Here is a 21,424-nt window from a genome sequence, read left to right as displayed (position 1 = left end):
TTTGGTCCCTTAAATCTTTCACTAGACTACTGCACTTTTGACTGCCAATAAAGCTTTGGAAATTAAACTGCAAACCTGAATTAATGAGCTGATGTGCTGTCACAAAGTTTGGCATTGTAGCTCAGCAATGATTTTGCATTGGAATTGAAATGGCAAATTATTGAGTTTTATCAACTTTTGGGGATGCTTAAAGTTTAAGACTGTAGCTTCAAAATGAACTAGGGCTGCAAGCAGCACTGAAGAGCCCTCCCACCCCGGCGCATTTCAGGGTGTGTTCACAGAATATTGTTTACTAAAGTTATAATAGGTTAAAGTCATATGGCACCATCAAAAATGCCTTATTTTGAAACTGAGATGAAGCTGGTCGACTTCCTGTTGGTATTTAGGCATGGGTTCAAGACTTTTGTCGGTCTTATGATGACCCATACACAGACCAAAAATCATAAGCCTAGGCTGAATGGTGTGCAGGGTCTGATTATTTAAAGGGAAAATCTAAAATATCAGGGGCGTGAATGTACGATTACCACAAGGGGGTGCTATGACAAAGTAATGATACTGATGCATGAATCTATTCAGGATCAATGCCTGATCATCCCTGTGAAATTTGGTGATGATTGATAAAAGCATTAAAAAGTTAGAAGGCATTATTGGTGAATTTCACTGCAAAAATATACAAAAAAGGAGTTTAAGTTTGGACTCTGGTCACGACCCCACCCTATTGTGAAAACTCACAATTTGCACAACTTTAGATCTCCAGGTTGTCTAGAATGAGCAAAAAAAAAAATCTGGAGTCAATCCGATAAAATCCCTTGGAGCAGTTCGTAAAATATGAAACTTGTGAATCACCCAAAAATGCAGAAATTTGACTTTTAGCTGTTTGTAGTGCATTTCCTGTACATTTTAGAGGATGATCCCAAGAGACTTTTTTTATCGTTTAATCATGAGACATACGTGTACCAATTTTCATGCATGTAGCTCTTACCCAGTCCCCTAGCTCACATTTGGAGCCCCTGCTTGATGGACTCTTATGATTCCGCCAAAATACAAACATTTCAGGGGGACTATTTTATAAAGTTTGATGTGTTTTTTAGCATGTTAAAGCCGCCAAATTAGTAATTCTTTTGACAGAAAAAAGCAGATACAATAGGGTCCTCGCCAACTGAAGTCGGTGTTGGGGCCCTAAACATTTTAAGGGACCACTTGGACAAGATCTGTCATGGAATAGTGAAAATTGGTCGCATTTCTTATTATTTAGTAAGGCAATGGTTAGAAATGTGTAGGATTAAGTAATTGCTGCAGGCCTTCTGTGAAGGACATAAAAGAAAAAGCGATTCATTAACCTGAGCCCCGCAGATCAATAATTCTCAGTGAATTACTATCGACTTAGAAAGTGTTAACACTAAAAAATGGACTGAGCAACATTTCGACACTTTCCCTGCTTTAAATCAAAGAACAAGAGGACATTACTGATTAAATTTTCTCGATGCATTATTCCAAAGTGTTTTAGTAGCTATTCAAATTTAATAATGTTTGAGCTGCAGGCGTTCCCAAACATCCTGAGCAGCAAGGAATTCAGGGCACCGGCTCAAACATCTCAGGTCTGCTGGTGCGACTGGCCCGCCGTCCGAGGCATATGTTTCCCTTGGGTGTGTCTCACACATTGTCGGGGTGTGTGGCGGTGGGGGGAGCGGGATGCTTGAGAAGGAGCAACAGCTGCACAGCGGCCAACTTTTCAGGCCTGTGGGTTTGTTCAAGACGCAGACGTCTCGTGATACACTCGGCTGTGATAAACGCCTGAAGTCTTTCCTCGCTGTTATGAAGCAAAATGTAAAAATAATCCATCGATAAAGGAGGATTCTGGCTGCTTGATACCACCTTCTTCCACTTTAAAAGACACAAAGACAAGAGGCTCAAATATCAGACTGTTTTGTACAACTGGGGGATGGGAAAGGGGGTTAAAGTAGGGGGGAGCAGCTCCGTTTTCTTTGTGTAATTGGAGGTCATTAACAGTATCAGCTGTCTGAAGCCAACTGTACCACCACACAAATGTCAGGCACTATTGGTTCCACTTTCTAATCAAGGTCCTCTGACCTGCTGCTTCGTTAAGGGGCTTAAGGACATGTCAAAGATATTTCTAGTGAATTTAAGTGAATTTTAAGAATTCTTTTAATCATTTATTGTACAAAAGTTTTGGTATAGCCCAAGGCGATGGCCTTAGCCACTTGCTGTGAAACACGCTTTGATATCCACAGCTTAATCCTTCAGGACAAATGTGCCTTACCAAAGACAAACCCTTGTAATCCAAACTGTTGACAACTTCTTACAAAGACGTTTTCACGACAAACAGCTGGAGGAGCATTTTAAATCTAATTAGGTTAATTGGCAACAGGTCAGCAGCAATGGGCAGAGGTTTGCCAATCTGCAAAAAAACAAAACAAACAAAAAAAAAAAACGTGTCTAAAAATTGTGGAACAATTTCCAAAAATGTTCCTCAATGAAAAATAGCAAAGACTTTGAATACCTCACCAACTACAGTCCATAATACCGTCTAAGGATTCAGAGAATCTGGAGAAATCTCTGAACAAGGAACAAAGCTGAAGGTCAGAATTGGATGCTGGTGATCTTCGGGCCCTCAGGGGCCACCGTATTAAAACCAGGAATGACTCTGCATTGGAAATCCCTGCACGGGCTCAGGAACACTTCAAGAATTTATTGTTGGTATCATCCAAAGAAGAAGCCATATGCACTGCCGTCTTCTCTGGGCCAGAGCTCCCTTAAAATGCACCGACGCAAAATGGAAAACTGTTCTGTGGTCAGATTAATCAAAAGTTGAAATTCTTTAAGAAAATCGCAGACGCCATCCAGTTTATCAGTTCCTAAGCCTACATCTCTGGGTGCTGATTTGGCTCAGTGGGTGGAGCAGGTGCCCATGGATGGAAGCTGAAGTCCTCGGCATACCGGTCGTGGGATTGATTCCTGGTCACTGGCCTGTTTGGTGCTCACCTTTTCCCTTTCTCACTCCCTAATTTTCCTGTCTCTCTTCAGCTGTCCTGTCAGAATGGAGACAAAGAACCCCAAAATAAATCTTTGTAGGGTTGCATTGGTGCTTAAAGCATGGGTAACTTAGACATCTGCAAAGGCACTGAACATGTGGAGGACCGTTATGTTCAGGGATGTGTCTAAATTCTGCCTATGGCAGTTGAATCGTAGGGTTGAAGTGTGGAGAAGACGTGGAGAACACTATGCTGATTGCTGCACCGATAGAGTGAAATCTTTTGGAAGCAGTGTGATGGTGTGGGGCGGCATCAAGATGAGATTCTGCAACCAGTGGCGATTCCTTACCTCCACAGTCTGGGATTGAACTCTATCCTCCCTACAAAGCAGGGTTTATCAGAGACTACCACCAGAATTTAAGAGTAGAGAGGATGGAATGGCTCCTGCTAAATGGATAAATTGTTAAATTGCCAATATGTCTAGTGTCTTCAGATTTCAATCATCCAATCCACCAAACAAGAGGCAACCCACATACTCAGCTCTGCTGCTCATCCCACAAATGCATGCTCCTTACAAATGTGGCACAATTTAAAAGGTAAATAAACAGGCTTTTCAACGGTATAAGATTTATTGCCAAGAAACATTGTTGCTTGTTAAATTGTTAAAACTTTTTCCTATTTTTTAAGCTTTTTATATACATCAGAAGACCAGAAAAGAAATAAGAAATACCTGTAAATATAATCCACTAAGAAGCAAAAAGTACCAATTCTAACTCCACATAATAAAGCTCCTATAAAAAGACACCTCATTAGAAAGCGGTGCCTATCTATTTCAGCCTGCGCCTCGACCCGTTGACGACACTGTTGGGGATTTTGTTGGATCAGAAAAGGTTCCTCCGCTGGCTATGAGGAGTTTGTGTCTAATGTGTGAAAACGCCGGGAATCCTGGGAGGAAAAAGTCAAAAGTAAACCCGCCTCATGGCCCCTGATCCCTGGGGCCTGCTCACACTTTCTCACACTTCTTCAAAACACACTCGGAGGATCGAGGGCCACCTGTTTGACGAGTGACAGACACAACAGCTGCTCTGCTGCCTGACCTTCAGCCAAAGCATGCAAACACGCACACTTCTGTTGTTAAGAAAACTGCTGACATACAGGGATTTATGCGTGCTTCTCTTTACACTTTCACTCCTACAAATACACAAATAGATCAGCAGTTATTAACCTAAGAAGCCTTCCGCCCTCCTGGAGTGTGAAAAGCTTTCTTTTAACATGCTCAGTGTGAGAAAGACGGGGTCAAATTGACAAATCCTGTCAATTTGCACCCATTTTTCATAAGAGATGAACTGAACAGATTTGTCAGAGATTTTTACACATTTATTGAACAAATAATACAGTCTAGTACATGACAAAGTGTGTGGAAGGTTATGCAGAGGATGTTGCAGGCTGGTCAGAGACAGGAGGAGAGTGTGGAGTTGCTTCTTCAGTCTTGGGCACCTCAACCTGTGCAAAAAAAAACAAAAACAAGAAAAGCTTCAGTCATGTTCCTGATTATTCAGTTTGGTTTATCAAAGATGAAAGATCAAATTTAAAGGGATTTTTCTACAGGGAAGTTCGAGGGGTGTGGGGGCATCTGTGTGGAGCGTGGGTGGTCGTGTTTGGAGCGCCAGCTGGAGGCAGACGGGGGAGATGCTTCCCTGCCGCCTGCAGCCGGCTCACAAAACAAACGCCCACGCATCGCTGCTTTTGTGGACCTGATGCTGCAACAACGGCATAAACAGAAGGTGGAGAGAGTGATGTAAACCTTCAAACTTTACAGTGCAATGTATGAGAGCAAAATGGCCTTAAAAATATGTTTCGGATCAACAGCTCTTCAAAATCTCAGGAAACGTAGGTGTTTTTAGGGCTCTTCTACAGAAGTGCATAAAAAGTGCTCTGTTGTTTTATCCACCAGCATCTAACCTTAAAAACAAACACCTGAGTAACTGTTAAGCTTAAAAACACCCTTATAATTACTAGAAACATCTCAAAGCTGCTTCAGGAAAAATAGAAGTGCTTCCACAATCATTAACTAGCTGTACTTCTATTCAACTATTACATGTTTACTCAATTTTCTTCTTTCCAGACCTTATTTTGAACAGTAAAGCAAAGGTAAAATAACAATTAATAAAGCATTGCAAATGCTTTATACCTCTGGTCATGGAGGTGAAATTTTCTTTAGTTCCACTGAAGCCAGGAGTGAGTGACTTCCTGACTGTGTGGCGTTCATCTGCAACGTTGTTTTTTTCTCTGTCCAAGACATTTCCAGCGCCGCTCCGGATTACTGGGGGCGCTTGAACGACAGAATATGCAGATGATGGCAGAGAATAATCGTGGTTGATCGTCAGTAAGCGGCATGTAACGTGAATGAGATACAGCGGGAAAACAGCAACTTCCTGTGGCACTTCAAGCCTCCTTATGAAGCCGTCTTTGGCGTAACATCCAACACTTTCATGGAGGTGTTATAAGACCTCAACCACAATATATAAATTTAGCTCAAGAAGTAGGTAGATTAGCGTTTGGTAGATTATTTCTTCGTAACAATGCTTCTTGGCAATAAATCTTATACAGTTGGAAAGCCTGTTTGTTTCCCTTTTAAATGGAGCCATATTTGTAGGGATCATGCCTTTGTGGGATGAGCAGCAGAGCTGAGTACGTGGGTTGCACCCATGAAAAATTTGCCAAATCTTCTTTGCCAATGCAAAACAACTGGTTCTGCCGTTGACTCTTGTTTGGTGGACTGGATGACTGAAGTCTGAAGAAACAAGATATATGGCAACTATACAACTTATTAATTTAACAAGCAGGAGCCTCAGTAGCGTGTGGAAGCCTGGTCACACTGCTGTGGGATGGAATCTCATTCTTCAACCAGCATTTGTCATGAGTCTGTCAATGTGGTTGTGTTCTGGCAGCAACAGCACGCTCAAGCTGATCCCACTAGGGTTCAATGGGGTTGAGGTCAGGACTGCTGGCAGACCATTCCATCCTCTTCACTCCCAAATTCTGGAGGTAGTCTCTGATAAACCCCACTCTGTGGGGGCGAGCACTGTCATCTTGGAGGATAAAGTTCGATCCCAGACTGTGGAGATATGGGATTGCTACTGGTTGCAGAATCTCATCTCAGTATCTCTCTGCATTGATACTCCCTCCCGTTATTCCAGTGAGCTAGATGGCGCCCCACACCATCACACTGCCTCCACCAAAAGATGTCACTCTATCAGTGCAGCAATCAGCATAGCGTTCTTCTCTTTGTCTCCACACTTGACCCTACAACCAACTGCAGTAGGCAGAATCACAAGTTGCTGACACCAGTGCAAACAGGCCTGATGGTGAAGGACAGTCATGGCAGCCCCATGAGACTGGAGATTGTTCTGGATTGTCTGGGCAGAGACCCGTCGGCCATATTGTCCTGCAAACCTGACTGCAAATCTGTAGAACGGCCTACGGTTCCTGAGGGCTGACAGTGTGAAGAAACAGTCTTCTTTGGGTGTGATCTTCTTGGGACACCCACTTCTCAGCCTGTCTTTGACATCCCCTTCGCCTTCAGTTTGGAGATGGAAGTTGCCGTTTTGAACGGGTTCTATCCAGATCAGTCAAACGTGGCATGCCGATTCTTGGAGCAGACACCTACTGACCACTGCAGCAGAGCCCATGCTCACGGATGCAGGTGCTTCTAGAGATACCAGAAGCTCAAGAGTCAATAGCAACAGCAGAATAAGCTGTTTGGCGTTGGCAGAGATTTGGCCAATTTTTACATGGGTACAACCCACATACTCAGCTCTGCTGCTCATCCCACAGATGCATGCTCCTTATAAATGTAGCACCATTTTTAAGGGAAACAAACAGGCAAAACTCCCAATATCATCACATGAAAAGACTGACTGTCTCATAACAACTTCAGTTTGCCACTCACTGGTGCCTGTTTTCAGCTATGACATTTGTAGAGTAATGTTTTACTCCTTCCTAAACTCAAGTTGGCAGCTCAGAAATACACTAAAAATATCTGCAAAATTCCAGTCAGAGTGAAAAGGGTCTAACATTGCCTACAGATCTATTGTAGCAGCTGTAGAAATCGTTTCAAGCTTTGGACCTCACATCTTCTCTCACAGCTCCAACAACGTTTATCCTTTATTGAAATGTTTGCATCTTCCATGTCCATGGAACATACATTTTTTAATCCATTGCTTTCCAGGCATATTCTGGATATATTTAATTAATGGACTATTTCTCTGTGTAATTCCTGGGGGTTGACAATGATTAATCATAGCCTCGTTCCCCTCGTCACTTTGAGTTAAAGTATTTCGCCTTTATGTGCACGTGTTGCTACATCTTTGAAGCGTCCCCCTGAACTTGGCTTGAAGGCTCATTTCGCCCCAACAATCTAAATACATGAGGTACCAGTGATATACTCAGTAAACAGCGACTAGTACAGACTAATACATGCACTGCAGGCTCAAATATAACCAAACATTTTTAGAGCAGATGTTTAGATGGGGAGAATTAATATGAAGGCACACAAGTTTGTACTGCAGATGGCTCCAAGCTCTGGGCGTGCAGAACAACAATGATGAATTTCCAAGTTGAGAACAGATTCTGGACGAGTCTGCCAAGAACTGCTTTTAAATAAAAATAGTACAAGTTAAGATGAATCATACTTCTGTAAAATATCCTTGGTTGTCCATTTGTTGATTGAGCTGACTCCTTTAATGAATCTTTGCAAAATAAGCCTTTGACCTGAGTTGAAATAATTTTAAGAATAAATATGAATGTAAATTAAATAAAGATATGTAATGCAGAATAAGTGAATGCATAAATACTCACCCCCTTTAAAGTGACCAACCTAATTCAACAAAGGTCCAGTCACTGGTTAATCAGTATTCCTGGCTACCATTACACCATCAAGACAAAGGAACACTCCAAGCAACTCAGAAAAAGGCTATTGAAAAGTGTAAGTCAGGGGATGGATAAAAAAAATGTCCAAGGCCCTGAACATCCCCTAGAGTTCAGTTAAATCCATCATGAAGAAATGTAAGTTATATGGTGCATGTGTAGAGAAAGACTGAATTAGGGCTGGGCGATTAATCCCAAATTAGATTAACTCTTAATGTGGCATGCTGCAATTTTCAAATAACAGGAGGTGCAATATTTCTTTAACCTGAAATTTGTGTCAAACAGTTTAGAACGTATTTTGCTGCAGAGATGTTATGCATTACATATCATGCAATCATTCTCGTGCCATATTTTCAGAATAGTGTACAAAAAATATATATTTTCTTCATTTTTGTTTGTTTTTCTTATTAGATATGAGAATTATATGAAAATTATCATTCCCTTTAATACAACAGTTCATATAAAATTTGCAAAATGAGTCAAAAAATAATCACAATTAGATATTAAGAAAACATTCTTCCTAGTTTAATCAAATATTGTCTTTGTTATAGTAAACAATGAACTATTGCTTGTTTTTGTTGTAAAATACACATGAGGAACTCAAGAAATAATCGCACAATAAACTGCAATCACAATATTGGGTAAAAAAAAAAAATCAATTCTATTTTTTCCAAATCGTTCAGCCCTACTCTGAATACAACAACTGTTGGCCTGGTTCTTGACCGGTCAGAGCTTTATGAGAGAGTGGCGAAGAGAAAGACACTGATGAAGAAAACTCAGATTCAATCTGGACTAGAGTTCACCAAAAGGCATGTGGGAGACTCCATGGTAAAGAAGAGGAAAGTTCTCTGGTCTGATGAGACCAAAATGGAGATTTTTTTTGTCATCAGACAAGATGCAAAACTCTGCACATCACCACTAGGGGTGTAACGATTCATTGATCTGGATCGATCGATCGATCATGGCAGCATCATGCTGTGGGGATGCTTCTCAGCAGCAAAATATAGGAGGACAATCTTATTCATTCTGCAATGACCTGAAGCAGACAGAGAAAGGTAAACAGAAGTGGTTTAAAGACAACAAGGTGAATGTTCTAGAGTGACCCAGTCAAAGCCTAGACCTCAATCCAATAGAGAATTTGTGGCTGGACTTGAAAAGGTGAAAAAAGGTCATTATATATCACCGTTAAAGTAACCACAGCTTGCAGCAGCTCAAACCCTTGACAGGCACACTTCAAAAAGACACTGATTATCAAGTTGAAACTGCTTTATTCAGCATTTTAATTACCAGGTTTGTTTGTTTTGGAGACAGGGAGCCCTCTGAGGATACTTATGCAGCACACAGATCATAATGCTGTCGATTCTGCATTGCTTTGTGCACAATGACGCAGCTAAAATAGCTTTACTTTAGAGATTCAGATGCTAGTCACCTCAGCTTTGCCAACTTTAAAGGGGAATATGTTTGATTTAGCTCTGAGTCGTATCCAAACGCAGAGATATCTGCGACTGCTGAGCGTGAAGCCAAACCAGCTTTTTGTTGCATTATAGGAGGAGTACAATCATCCGGATAGTCTTAAATGATCTCAGTGCACCAGCTCTTGAAGAAGAGGATATAAAGTGCATTAGCTTACATAGAATAAATACAGTGCAGTATAAACGTCCTTCAGAGGCTTGTTTGGGTTTATTGCTCCTTTCCTGATTACTCATGTTGATGCGCCATTAATATAAACGGGACAGAGAGGACAAAACGTTTGCCCTCTATATGAAGGAGCAAACATCAATGCATGAGGTGATAATATGGAGCGGCGTCCTCTAAGATCATAAACCAAGCATCCTGCAGCCGCTCTGAACGCCAGCTGAGCTTGTAAAACTTCAGACGTGCTCCAAATATCGTCTGCTTTTAATGTGATGTCCAGACTTTAGTCTAGCGTTACGTCTAAACCCCCGAATAGCTCGATGTGTGGAGATAAATGTAGGCCACGGAGCACAGTATGTCATCAGCTGCCAAATCGAGCGTGTCTATTAATGAGTGCAACTTTTTTTCCCATCATTATGCAATCAGAGAAAGCCAGAGAAGCTGCAGCAAGCTAAGTGGCTCCATCCAAAATTAACTCACAGCCTAGTTTTAATTTGAATTCATGCATCTGCTTTTCGGAGTCAAACTTGTTATGCTCAGAGGGGGAAAAAAAGATTCCTCTTTGCGAGTGTCAGGATGCACAACATCTTCAAAAAAAAGACCTGCAGAGATTTAAAAATACTTCTGCTTGGATCTTAAGTGAGCGTGTGCGTCTTTGATGTCAGCTCAGAAGACAGAAGTTTGTCCTTCATGACGAGGATGAGATCCGCGTTCTCGCTCTCCCTGTTTAGCACCGAAATATAAATGCAAAGCAATAAAAATAGCCATGTTAAATCTCATCCTCTGGCTACTCTCTGAAATGTGAAGTGATGCTGCAGCCGGGGAGTGAGCTGGCTCGGGTACCCGGCATGTAGACCAGACCAGTGCCCCAAAACACAGAGAGCCCTCCTTCCCTGAGCCTGAGCTGGCCCCGAGCTGCAGCTTTGATGTCCCTGCTGTTGGACGGCTGTGAGACATTGGAAAGCACAGATACTTGTTGTTCTTACCAGTTTCACTGCCCGCTGCCTCAGTTTCCTCCAGACTGTGTGGTGAGCCTGCAGAGAGGAGACAACGTGACAAAGAGGCACATGTAGACACCGATACTCACTCTGACTGCTGGATGTACGTCTGTTTTATAGGACAGCCTGAAGAACAAATACATATTATATTTTATATATCATCTGATCCACACCGACAAAGAAGGCTCTACTTATTAACTCCAGGGAAAACGCTGCAGGCTTCTGAAGGGGGAATCCTTTTTTATACACATTATTTGGGTCTGCAGGTAAAGCAGCTTTTGAATTCGCTCCAGTGCCGAGACACAACAGCTACGCCTGAGATCAAATGGAGCTTAGTTTGAACTTTCGACAGTCTACGGTCTACTAAAACTCAAGCAGAGCTAGAAACACTTCTGTTAATCCTGTTAACTGATAATAATCGGCTTTAAGTTCTCTATAAATTCCTTAAGTGGCTTTTACTTTGAAAAATGACAGTAAACCCCTTTAATTTCCTTCAAATTCAGCATGCATTAATGCACATTTCTAAGCAAGCACAAAGGTCTGTCAAGATTAATCAGGTTAATTGCGATTAATCAAGGTCCACAATTAGTGCACCCATTTTTTTAATTTATTGTGATTAATCTCATACTTTGTCTCTTTCAACACACTTTGGTTAAAAGTCATATTATGAAAAAAAAAAAAAAACTTTTTCAGGCTTTTCTAACAAAAATATGTGCCCTTGGCCTGTCCACAATCCCCTCATGATGTCATGTGAGGAGTTAGCCCCGCCCCCAGGTTCAGTTGGACCTCCCCAATTGGAAGAAAGTTCCACCCTCCTCTCAGCTGAGGATCAGAGGAGCAGCATCCATTAAGCTGCATCCATTTCCTGAGAGGGGCGCGGTCAGGGGTGGAGTCAGACAGATCAGTAACATTTAAAGCTACAGACACAGAAACAGCTCGTTCTGAGCAGGGCTGAAACAGAGGGGTTTTTAGACATGCAAAAATCCAACACTGGACAATTTTTTAAACAACAAACTTCACAGGCATGTTTTGGGGACCACTGAGAACAATATAAACTTGTCTTAAAGGGGTAAAATATGTGACCTTTAATGGCGTTTTAAAGGTTGAGAATCAACTCAGGGTTAAAATACATGCATACATAAGGTCACAGCTGAGGTTGTTCGTCCAGTTGACCGAGAGAGTCTAAACAGGCTGACATGCACCTAAAACTCTGTTCGTTTTATAATTTTAAGATGCCAATCCTGACTCTGAAATGTCATTTTCTGCTCATAATCCACTGACTAATGAATCTGGACTCTGAATAACCATTAATGTATACAGTTTTCTTATTTTAAGCTTTTATGACATTTACCCCAAACTCTCTCATTTACCCTCATTCATTTTGATGGAAAATTTTCCCCCAGAAGGGGGCGGGACGAGCATCATTTCAGCAAAGTACCCAGATTGGTTGAAGCTATCAATGGGGCTCTGTGTTTGTGTATGAAGAGGGAAAGCATCCAGGTGATCACTGAGACACTGGGACATGGTGAGGGTCGGACCAGGTGTGAAAAGCATTCAGTGTCAACAGCCATGACGGCTCCACTCACTCTCTCTCTCTGCAGGCACTAATACAGATTCTATAACATCAGCTCTCATCACGTGTTTTTGCCTTTATGACTACATCTACTTTGATTTACATAGAGACCAACGTGTCCATGGTTGTTCTCTTCACTAATGCTGTGATCATTTAAGGGGTGACTGAAGTATAGAAACAGCGCGGGCCAAGGACCACTGTCGTCAGATGGCGTCACATTACCCAGAATGCAGTGCAGACTCCTGGTGAGTTTATAAATTCAGATTTTCTCAAAGAAAAAACAAACATGTATTGTCTGTTTGTTGATTTAAATACATATAGGAGAGAAACCCCTATTTAAAAAGATGAACTTGTCTGATCATATATGGTTTCTTGCTAAATGAACCAGGTTAATATTTCAGATTAACCCTTTACATTTTTATTTATGTTGAAAAAAGGCATTTTCTTTCAGTGACTCTGAAACCTGTAAATGCCTGAAATTAAAGCACCAAAAAATTACACTTTTTAGCCATAAATTGCCCTTTAAATATGATGTTTTCACCACATAAAATGACGTATAAACAGTTTGTTAGTATTAATCGGGCAGTCAAGATTAGTCATGTTTTTTAAGGAAGTTTAAACCATTAGGGATTTTAAATATCCCTTATATTTTTTAATTCTGATGCAATCAAAAGTTCAAACCAAAAGAGACCGTAAAAGTAAGAAACACTCCTTGATGCCTCATTTGTATTTAAGTGTTAAGTTACCACTATCCGATAAGCGTGTCCATACCTGCAGCTGCAAAGGCAGCGAGAGTCCTTGGGCCCTACGGTGCAGGCCCAAGGGCCCCTGTCCCAGGTTGTGAAGAGCTGTAAACTCATATTGAGAGCACAGGCCTGTTCTTGCCACTAGGGGGCCCCCTGTGAGAAGCACATGGTCCCCACATCTACAGGAAAAGATACATGGTTTAAGAATTTATGGATGATGCAGATAATGAATAGTCAGAATTTAAAGTTTAACCCTCTGAGCTACACCCTTTTTTTTAGCCATTTTGTCTCGCCTGGACTTATTGTCCTAAAAAGCTTGTAAAACATCAACTCTGTGGTGCACAGTCAAGCTCCAAACATCCTTTTCTTCAGGATAACCTGAGCTTTAAGAATATGTGTGCTGCAGAAATGTCACATGAATTTAAAAAAAAATTATGGCACTATAAAGATAAAAGAAAAACTGAAAACTAAAACCCCCTCTGAACTCTGAGGACACATCACGGCCTCTCTGTGTCTTTTTCTCTCTATTGTGAGTCACTCTGGCTCTCTTCACTAGTTTCTAAGTCTGTGCACATGCGCTGTTCAGCAAATCATGATGTGACGACGGAAAAGCCTGACGTTGGTGTCACAGCCCAATCGCAATGCATTCTGGGATACAACTAGACAATATGGTAGCAGGCAAAGTTGCTAGCTGCAGGAACGATCAAAAAATGGATAAAAAGACGTTCAATATTAGAGTTATTGGTGTGGATTTAATCCACCTCTGAAAGTCACCTGAGTTCCAGGGTTGCTAGAAAAGCCTCTGTAAGAGCTACAAAGGCGTGGATAGCGTCATTAGAATGGTACAGCTGAGGGGTTACAGAGGAAAAACAAGTAAGAAGTTATGATCTATGGTTCTAAAGTTATTTCACTTTAAATAACCTGTGTCTCATTTATGACAACGTCCATCTCAGAGGGTTAAACAAACACATGTTCTTGAATAATCACCTGTAGAGCATCACTGTGCCTCTGGGACTCTCTTCTGCCTTCTGTTCAACCTCCTCCTGTTTAAACCTGGAACAGAGAGAGAAGAATGGTATAAGTGAGCAGAGGAAGATCTATCCATGCCTGTTAGAAGTAATCATCTGTATTTAATATCTTCGTTTTTACCTGCTGTGTGAAAAGACTTCCAGTGCCACAGGGATCGTCACCTCCAGAGGCTCCCACGCCAAGTCCTGATGGATCAGCTGCTGGGCTCCTCGAGTTAAGGAGCGCAATGATTCCTGGAGAAAAATACAGCGAGATAGAGCATTTTTTCATCCCTCCTCCTTAAATACTTGAGAGAAATAAACTGTATAGTTTTGGTGGTATGGTGTAATACAGTTCTAAGTTTGTTTCTGTCTGATTTTTTGTTTAACTATTGTTGTAAGTCATCTGATTTCTCCTCAGAGGTCAGTGCAGACCTCTAACAACCATTTTTTCATATTGATAAAACAACAAAGACTCAGATTCACAATTAAAAAGAGCAAGGGGGAAATATTGAACATGCACTAAAATATTTCTTTAATTGAGCAAAAGTGCTATTAACAAATAAGACTGATATTCAGTTTTGAAATCAGTAGATGGTGTTAAATATGATGCAAGAAGAAGATTAAATTTGTGACCATAAAAATCCAAATTACTCTCAATTACAATAAACCAAAGAGCATCCATTTATGAGTCTGTTACAGTCTTATTTTTGGATCTTAGGAGGTATTCTAGTGAACTTTATAAAGGGACTACATGACTGGAAGCTGGAATTTGGTGGTTTTGCTGCCCCCTAGTGGTTAAAAGTCATATCTCGCTTCAGTGATGTAACAGCTCAAGATGCAACATCCAATGCAGGAAACCAAGAAAAAAACAAGCATTTTTTGCCCTAAAAGCTGGATTTTTGTGTTCAAAGACACGCTTTCATCGGTGGGTTGGGACCCAAAAGTGGCCTGTGGAGTTGTTTCCACAGGTCATAAATGTGCTCCTTAGAAAAGAAACTCCAACAAATGTGCATAAGACCTTAGCAGACAGAATCTTTTCAATGCTTTCCTGCAAAAGGAAGAAAACTGTAGTTTTTGTCTCAAGATCTTTGTTTATTAATCTCAATATCTGTGATAAAAACTGCTGGATTTCCGATCATAATGCAGCCACTTCTAAAGAGCTCTATAAACTAACCAACATTTACATGATTTCACAGGAAAACAGAGCTTCTGCAACCATGCACTCTGTAAACATGCACGTTAGGTCTCTTTTTTTTTTTCATCTAAAACAGAGTCTCATTAAGGAGGGCAAGTTCTGAGGATACAGAAATCAGCAAAAACCAAGCCATGAGGTCAAATGAACTACCTACAGAGCTCAGAGACGAGGTTACTGACAGGCACAGACCTGGAGAAGGCTGCAAAAAAAAGTCTGCTGCACTGAAGGTTCCCAAGAGCACAGCACTTGGAGTTTGAAAAAAACTACCATAAAGCCCAGATCAGTGGAGGGCTGCAGTGACGGTTGTCCTTCTGGAACTTTGTCCCATCTCCACACAGGATCTCTGGAGCTCAGTCAGAGGGACCAGGTTCTTGGTCCTTCTCTTACTGCGACCCTTCTTCCCTGATTAGTCAGTTTGGCTCTTGGAAGAGTCCTGGTTGTGCAAAACTTCTTCCATTTGAGAATCATGGAGGTCACTGTGCTTCCCCAGATCTGTGCCTGTCAACAGTTTGGTCTCTGAGCTGTGCAGTTCCTTTGACCTCATGGCTTTGTCTTTTCTAATATGCATCGCCAGCTGTGAGGCCTTCTATAGAGAGGTGTGTGCCTTCTCAAATCATGCCCAATTAGTTTCATAAACCACAGGTGGGCTCCAATCAAGACCAGGAGAAATGGTAGGAGCCTGAGCTAAATTTCTAGTGTAGCTGCAAAGGATTTGAATACTTATATCGATGTGATATTCCAGTTTTTTTTATTTCTAATAAATGTGCAAACATTTCTAAAATTCTGCTTTCACTTGTCATGATGGGGTACCAAGTGTACAGTAATGCATTTTTGTTTTTACAAGTGTAGCATCAGGATGCAACATAACAAAATATACCACATACTTGCTCACCCTCATCCTTAATGTGCCCCACTGACATTTCCAGGTTAACACCCACACTCCAGCCTAGAAGGTGGCCATAATGCACCTTTCCTTTCCTTTAAAAAAACACAACACACCTCAGATGGAGTCCATGAGTCGAGCTGAGGATCGAGCACAACGTCACAGCAGAAAGCTCCAGAAGTGACTGCAGAGAAACACACGAAAATGTCAACTAAAGAAAGACCAACTAAAGCTGATACTGAATGATCCTGCACAGAAAATAAGGCTAAACACCACAATATTAATAAGTCTGGTAAAAATAACGGTTCTTCTCTGATGGGGCAAATATAAACTCTGAAATGTGTCTGACTTGAATCTGGACTTTTAAAATATTCCATCTACCTGGCACTTCCGGCGTGCTGAGCAGCTCTACAGTATAGTCGTCTTTGAACGCAGTCTCCAGAACCTGACCAAGCAAGGAGGAACAGGAACGCCAAAACGCCTGAGGGGAGAGAGAACACTCTTTCAATTACACTGTCATTTAAAAATTTTCTGAATGCAATTCACACCAGTAACTGGGGATTTAAGATGGCAATAATGTTCCAGTGATCAGTCTGTGTTTAAGGCTTGTCATAAGTAACACAAGTCATTATTACTGGTCACTACAACATTTATTCTCTTTGTTGCAAAAAGAAAATTTTGGCAAGTTTGCAAAACTCAAAGAGATTTTTTTCATTTACATCTAATAGTTTAAGACTGATGGACAAATGAGAAACTGGAACCCATTTACTATCAGACACGGAGTGCTCACTTAAATATAAAGAAGCAGCAGCACATGGAAATGAGTTTAAATCCCTACTGGTTTTCATTTCCGTGTCCTTTAATAAGAACATATATAATTACTGCTATTTCCTTTGTTAAAAGCTGAACTATCGGATTATTTGTCCTGCAGAGTACGCAGTGATTTATGAACAATACTAAGACAATAAAGAGCTACGATATAAAATTAAACTGGAAAAACAAACCAGACACATTTGTGCACCCAGGTGTTGGTTATTTTTCATTTCAGACCATTCATCCTCAAATTTTTGGTTCCTTTTTTTAATTTAATTAGAAAGTTTCTCTTTATGGGACAACACTTAATTATGCATAACTGTTAAAGTGCTCATTTATCTCATCAGCCAATCACACGGCAACAATCAGTGCATTTTTGCATAAAGACATGATCAAGACCATGCGCTGAAGGTCAAACAAGCATCAGAATGGTGATTTAAGGGACTGGTTCTCAACGCGGGGGTCGGGACCACCTTTGGGGTCACAAAACAGTTAAAAGGGGTCACAAGATGCTTTTAAAAAACAAAGATTATTTTTCAAATGATGTCTTCCTCCCCAACTTTGTTACTATTTGCCACGTTCATCAATTTTGCACAGTTTGGACCCGTTTTTTTCCTTTTAAACAAGTTTTTTTGCCTGTTTTTGACACTTTCCACCTATGATAGCCTCTGAGGACCCATTATTGCCACTATTATCCCCTTTTTACCAATCTGTATGCCTATTTTGGTCATTTTAACCACTTTTCACCATTTGTTTTACCTATTTTTGCCAGTTACACCAATTTCTTCTAATTAATTCCCACTCTTCTGTCTCAGTTAACCCATTTTTGCCAGCTTTACCACTTTTTTCCACTTTTAAATCCACTTTCACCAAATTTTCCAACCATTTTGCCACTTTTAGAGCCCATTTTTGTCCCTTTAACTCATTACTTCCATTTTTTGCTTATTTTATTGCTGCTTTTATCTTATTTTGCTACTTCTAACCCATCTCTGCTACTTTTAAAATCCCGTCACCAACCATTTTTGACATTTTTAACCCATTTAATAACCTAAGATTTCTATATTCCACAGCACAAATGACTAAAAACATCAAAAACAGATATTTGTTCCTTAAGTGGTTACTATTTAGGTTAAATATAAAATATGGATATCACAGCTTAACTTTACCATGGACCATGATTTTGCTGACCTCTATGGGCCCCAGCTTGGCTGGGTCCCTGAAAGTTCCCCCCTTTATCCTCCCTTATAGAGGGCTTGTCTGCACATGACTATTCTTGAGTGTGCATGGCTGTTCAACCACCCTCAAGCACAGTCGGGGTCCCCAGTCTCTGGCACCTTTATTCTGGGGGTCGCTGGCTGAAAAGGTGGTGAACCCCTGATTTAAGGGACTTTGAACTTTGGCGGTCTGGCAGGCTTTCATGTTTACATCAAATTCTGAGCCTACCATTTGAATCTCACAGCACAAGAAAGATCAGACCAGGTAGCATTTTTTCTATCATCTATGGTCCTATTTTGGAGAGTCTGAGTAGCCTTATTTTGCTTTTCTAAGCTGACAGGAGTGACCCCCTCATAAAGGTTTGTGCTTTCTGAGTACCTTTAATCTGAAAATCCACTAACCACCCCTGGATTTCTTGATTTTCCCTGCCTATTATCATGTCACTGTACTTTTTCTGTGATATCAAGGACATTTTAAAGATAGGTGGTTGTCAGTTCTGAGGGAAACACACAGAGTTCAGTTTCTCCTCCTTGAAAAAGTACCTGGTTGACCATCGTCGGGTTGTTGTCTTTAAATGTGAGCAGGGTTAAGGAGCAGGACTCAGTGAGGGGCTGATGAAGAGGCCACAGCTCCCCGTTGACCAGGGCCATCACAGAGTTGGTGACATGGTACTCGGTCAAGTCTGAAAGGCATAGAACAAGTACAATAAAGACAGTTTACATGTAGGGTAGATTTAACTTCTACATGCTGACTACATCGTCCACATTTTCTGCTTTCACTCACGTCTGGCACAGCTGAGCGGAGTGGACATCCCTTTATTCATGACGAGCAGAGTCCCCTCCAACCCGGGGCCCTCCACGTTCACCTCGATCTTCTCAATGCGGGGATACAGAGCTCTCTGTCGGGCCTGCTCTCTGGAGAAGACGGCGTCACGATGGCGGCGAACCTCAGCAGCCGGAGGACGCACAGCAGCTGCTGCAGATGCAAAGCCTGCAGAGGTGGAAGATGGACAAAGGATGAACAACAGGAACCCAAATTCCCACATGCCAGCTGCATAATGAAGATTACCTGTGCTGACTATATTCATGTACAAATTTGTCTGAACTGAAAGAAGTTTTTTCATGATATTCTGATGTTTTTAGACACACCTGTAAACTCCTCTTGACAGATATGAAAACCAACCTCAAAACTTGATCTGTTTGCATTATAAGCCACCTATTAGGTTTAAAGCTCTTTATTTATTCCACTTGTTACATCTATTATCTTGTACAGAGCTGTCAGACCACATCAGATATCTAAAATAGATCCCCAAAACAAGCACAGGTGTGCTTTTTTACCTGAAACATGATTATCTACGACTTAGAGGAGCTACTGAGGGACGCAATCTTAGCTAAATGTACTTTATCGTGTACTAAAATAGCTCAAAAAGCCAATTACAAACATATAAGTTACTTATATATGTTCTTCATCAGGCTACGTCGAAATAACGTGGATTAAGCTCCCTTTTTGTACAGAATAATCAATAAAAAGAAGCGGAATCCCCTCAAACTACCTTGCTAGCATGCTAATGCTACTCTGACCGTTAGCTACTTACGTCGTTGGAGAAGGTGACGCACGGTCCTGGCCGCCATTTTTAACGAAGTATCCACAAATAAATAAAAACAACAAAACAGTTTTTGATAAAGAAGGAAGAATTAATAATGTTTGTCACTTGTGCGTGTACGTGAAGGACGCCATGCCTGTTCCGTGTGCAGCGATTATTTAGGTCCGGGTAGGAACTCAGTGGAAGGTTCCGCGTGGCAGATGCTTTCCGCCGTTACGACAGCAGATGTCGCTGTTTGATGGTTTTATAATGAGGCTAAAGCAAAGGAAAGCCTGCAATCTGAGCTGTGGAGGAATAGTTAATATATATCGAGTCCTGCTAATCTATTTTGATCACATATTTCTAGAAAATATGTTTTTATATTTAAAGTTTTAAACTGATGGCACCTCTCCTAATTCATTCCTACCTCCTGTGTCCTCTTATGCTGATTGGATGCTCTCCAAAGTTAGCATCTTGGCTCTAAAGTCTCACATGTCCCCAATTTCATCCCCTTAATGGACTCTAATGGCTCTCAGAATTTGACAAATGCTTGTTGCATTCTCCGGGACCAGAGCGGGTTTTAAGTGTTGGCACTAATGACAGAAGGAGGAGTGGCAGGACTTTGGGCCAGGAAAGGCAGCCGCAGAACCAAAACATCATAAATCACGTGGAAGCAGGAGAGGATGGAGCCAGATTAGAGCTAAATATCTTGGGAGGGTGTTTTAAAAATGACCAAATGAGAAAGGAGGTGTAGGTTTAAAAAGATAAATACTATTGCTGTAACTATTTTGATGATTGTGGACAGTGCATAAAACTGGAACAGGAAGCCAAGTCTATACAGGCTGTAATTTCTAAAAATGATATTTTAAGACTAGATGTAAGGGTACACTTACACTGCTGATAAAAACTGTTCACCCCATGCAAGGTAAAATAAGTGGCTGCATAAATGTTCACCCCTTCAGTGGATGGATTTTCCCATGTTTTGCTGTGAACCCTCTACCTTTACAAGCCTTCCAGGGCTGGCTGCTAAGAAGCACCCCCACAGTATGATGCTGCCACCACCTTGCTTCACAGTGAGGATGGTGTGTTTGTGGTGATGTGCAGTGTTTGTCACAAAATTATTGTATCCTTTCCTTGCCTTGTACTTTTCAATAAACTTTTCTCTGAGTTGCTTGGAGTGTTCTTTTGTCTTCATGGTTTAACGGTAGCCAGGAAAATAATTAACCAGTGACTGGACCTTCCAGACGCAGCTGTCTTTATACTACAATCACTTGAGTCACATTGGACACTGTTGAATTAGGTCAGTCACTTAAAAGGGGGAGAATATTTATGCAGGCATTTATTTTAAATTATATATATTTTTTAATTAAACTGGCATAAATCTGGTTTCACTTTGATATCAAAGATTTTTTTGTCAAAAAGCCAAATTATTTTGGCCATGACTGATTTATAAAATTAATAAAGGTTAAAATATCCAAGGGGGGAATAATTTTCATGGGCCCTGCAATTGAAGTAAATAAATGTACAAAAAATAAAAATAAAAAATTTATTTCTAGGACATTATTAAGCTGAAATGATCCGGTCTTGCCTCCTAGATTTCTCAAAATAAAAAGATTTTAATCATGGGTCCTATTTTCCATCCATAATTTGTAATTGAAGATGTAACTTCTCAGTAAATAAATACATATATAAATAAATAAATAATAATAGTAGGGAAAAAGAAGAATATTTCCAGTGTTGTATTCATAAATATAAAGAAATAAAGTTGCAATTTGATATTTATGGAAGCCCTCAAGGACATAAATGTCTAGATATGTATTTTACCTATGAAACTGTGTCATTTGAGTTTATT

The 21,424-nt window shown here is 40.7% G+C and overlaps 1 protein-coding gene across 2 annotated transcripts; it reads right to left on the bottom strand.

Moving 5' to 3' along the window:
- Window positions 1-4,355: 4,355 nt before the first annotated feature.
- On the bottom strand, window positions 4,356-19,765 carry mrpl39 (mitochondrial ribosomal protein L39). 2 transcript variants are annotated; one of them, XR_005991631.1, is made up of 11 exons: window positions 19,585-19,765; window positions 18,774-18,980; window positions 18,533-18,672; window positions 16,344-16,443; window positions 16,079-16,146; window positions 14,024-14,136; window positions 13,862-13,927; window positions 12,900-13,053; window positions 10,544-10,591; window positions 5,185-5,325; window positions 4,356-4,496 (listed from the first exon to the last, which is right to left on the bottom strand). XR_005991631.1 is itself a non-coding variant. In XM_041781997.1 (10 exons), the coding sequence occupies exons 1-10, from the start codon at window positions 19,619-19,621 to the stop codon at window positions 4,419-4,421; spliced, it is 1,011 nt and encodes a 336-aa protein (XP_041637931.1). In that variant the 5' UTR covers window positions 19,622-19,765; the 3' UTR covers window positions 4,356-4,418. The 2 variants fall into 2 exon arrangements, 1 of the variants encoding a protein (XP_041637931.1); XM_041781997.1 differs by lacking the exon at window positions 5,185-5,325.
- Window positions 19,766-21,424: the final 1,659 nt, after the last annotated feature.

This window comes from Cheilinus undulatus, linkage group 24, assembly GCF_018320785.1.
Source record: "Cheilinus undulatus linkage group 24, ASM1832078v1, whole genome shotgun sequence".
Taxonomy (NCBI): domain Eukaryota; kingdom Metazoa; phylum Chordata; class Actinopteri; order Labriformes; family Labridae; genus Cheilinus; species Cheilinus undulatus.
Note: the sequence above shows the minus strand (reverse complement) of the source record. Positions and strands in the feature narration are given on the sequence as shown.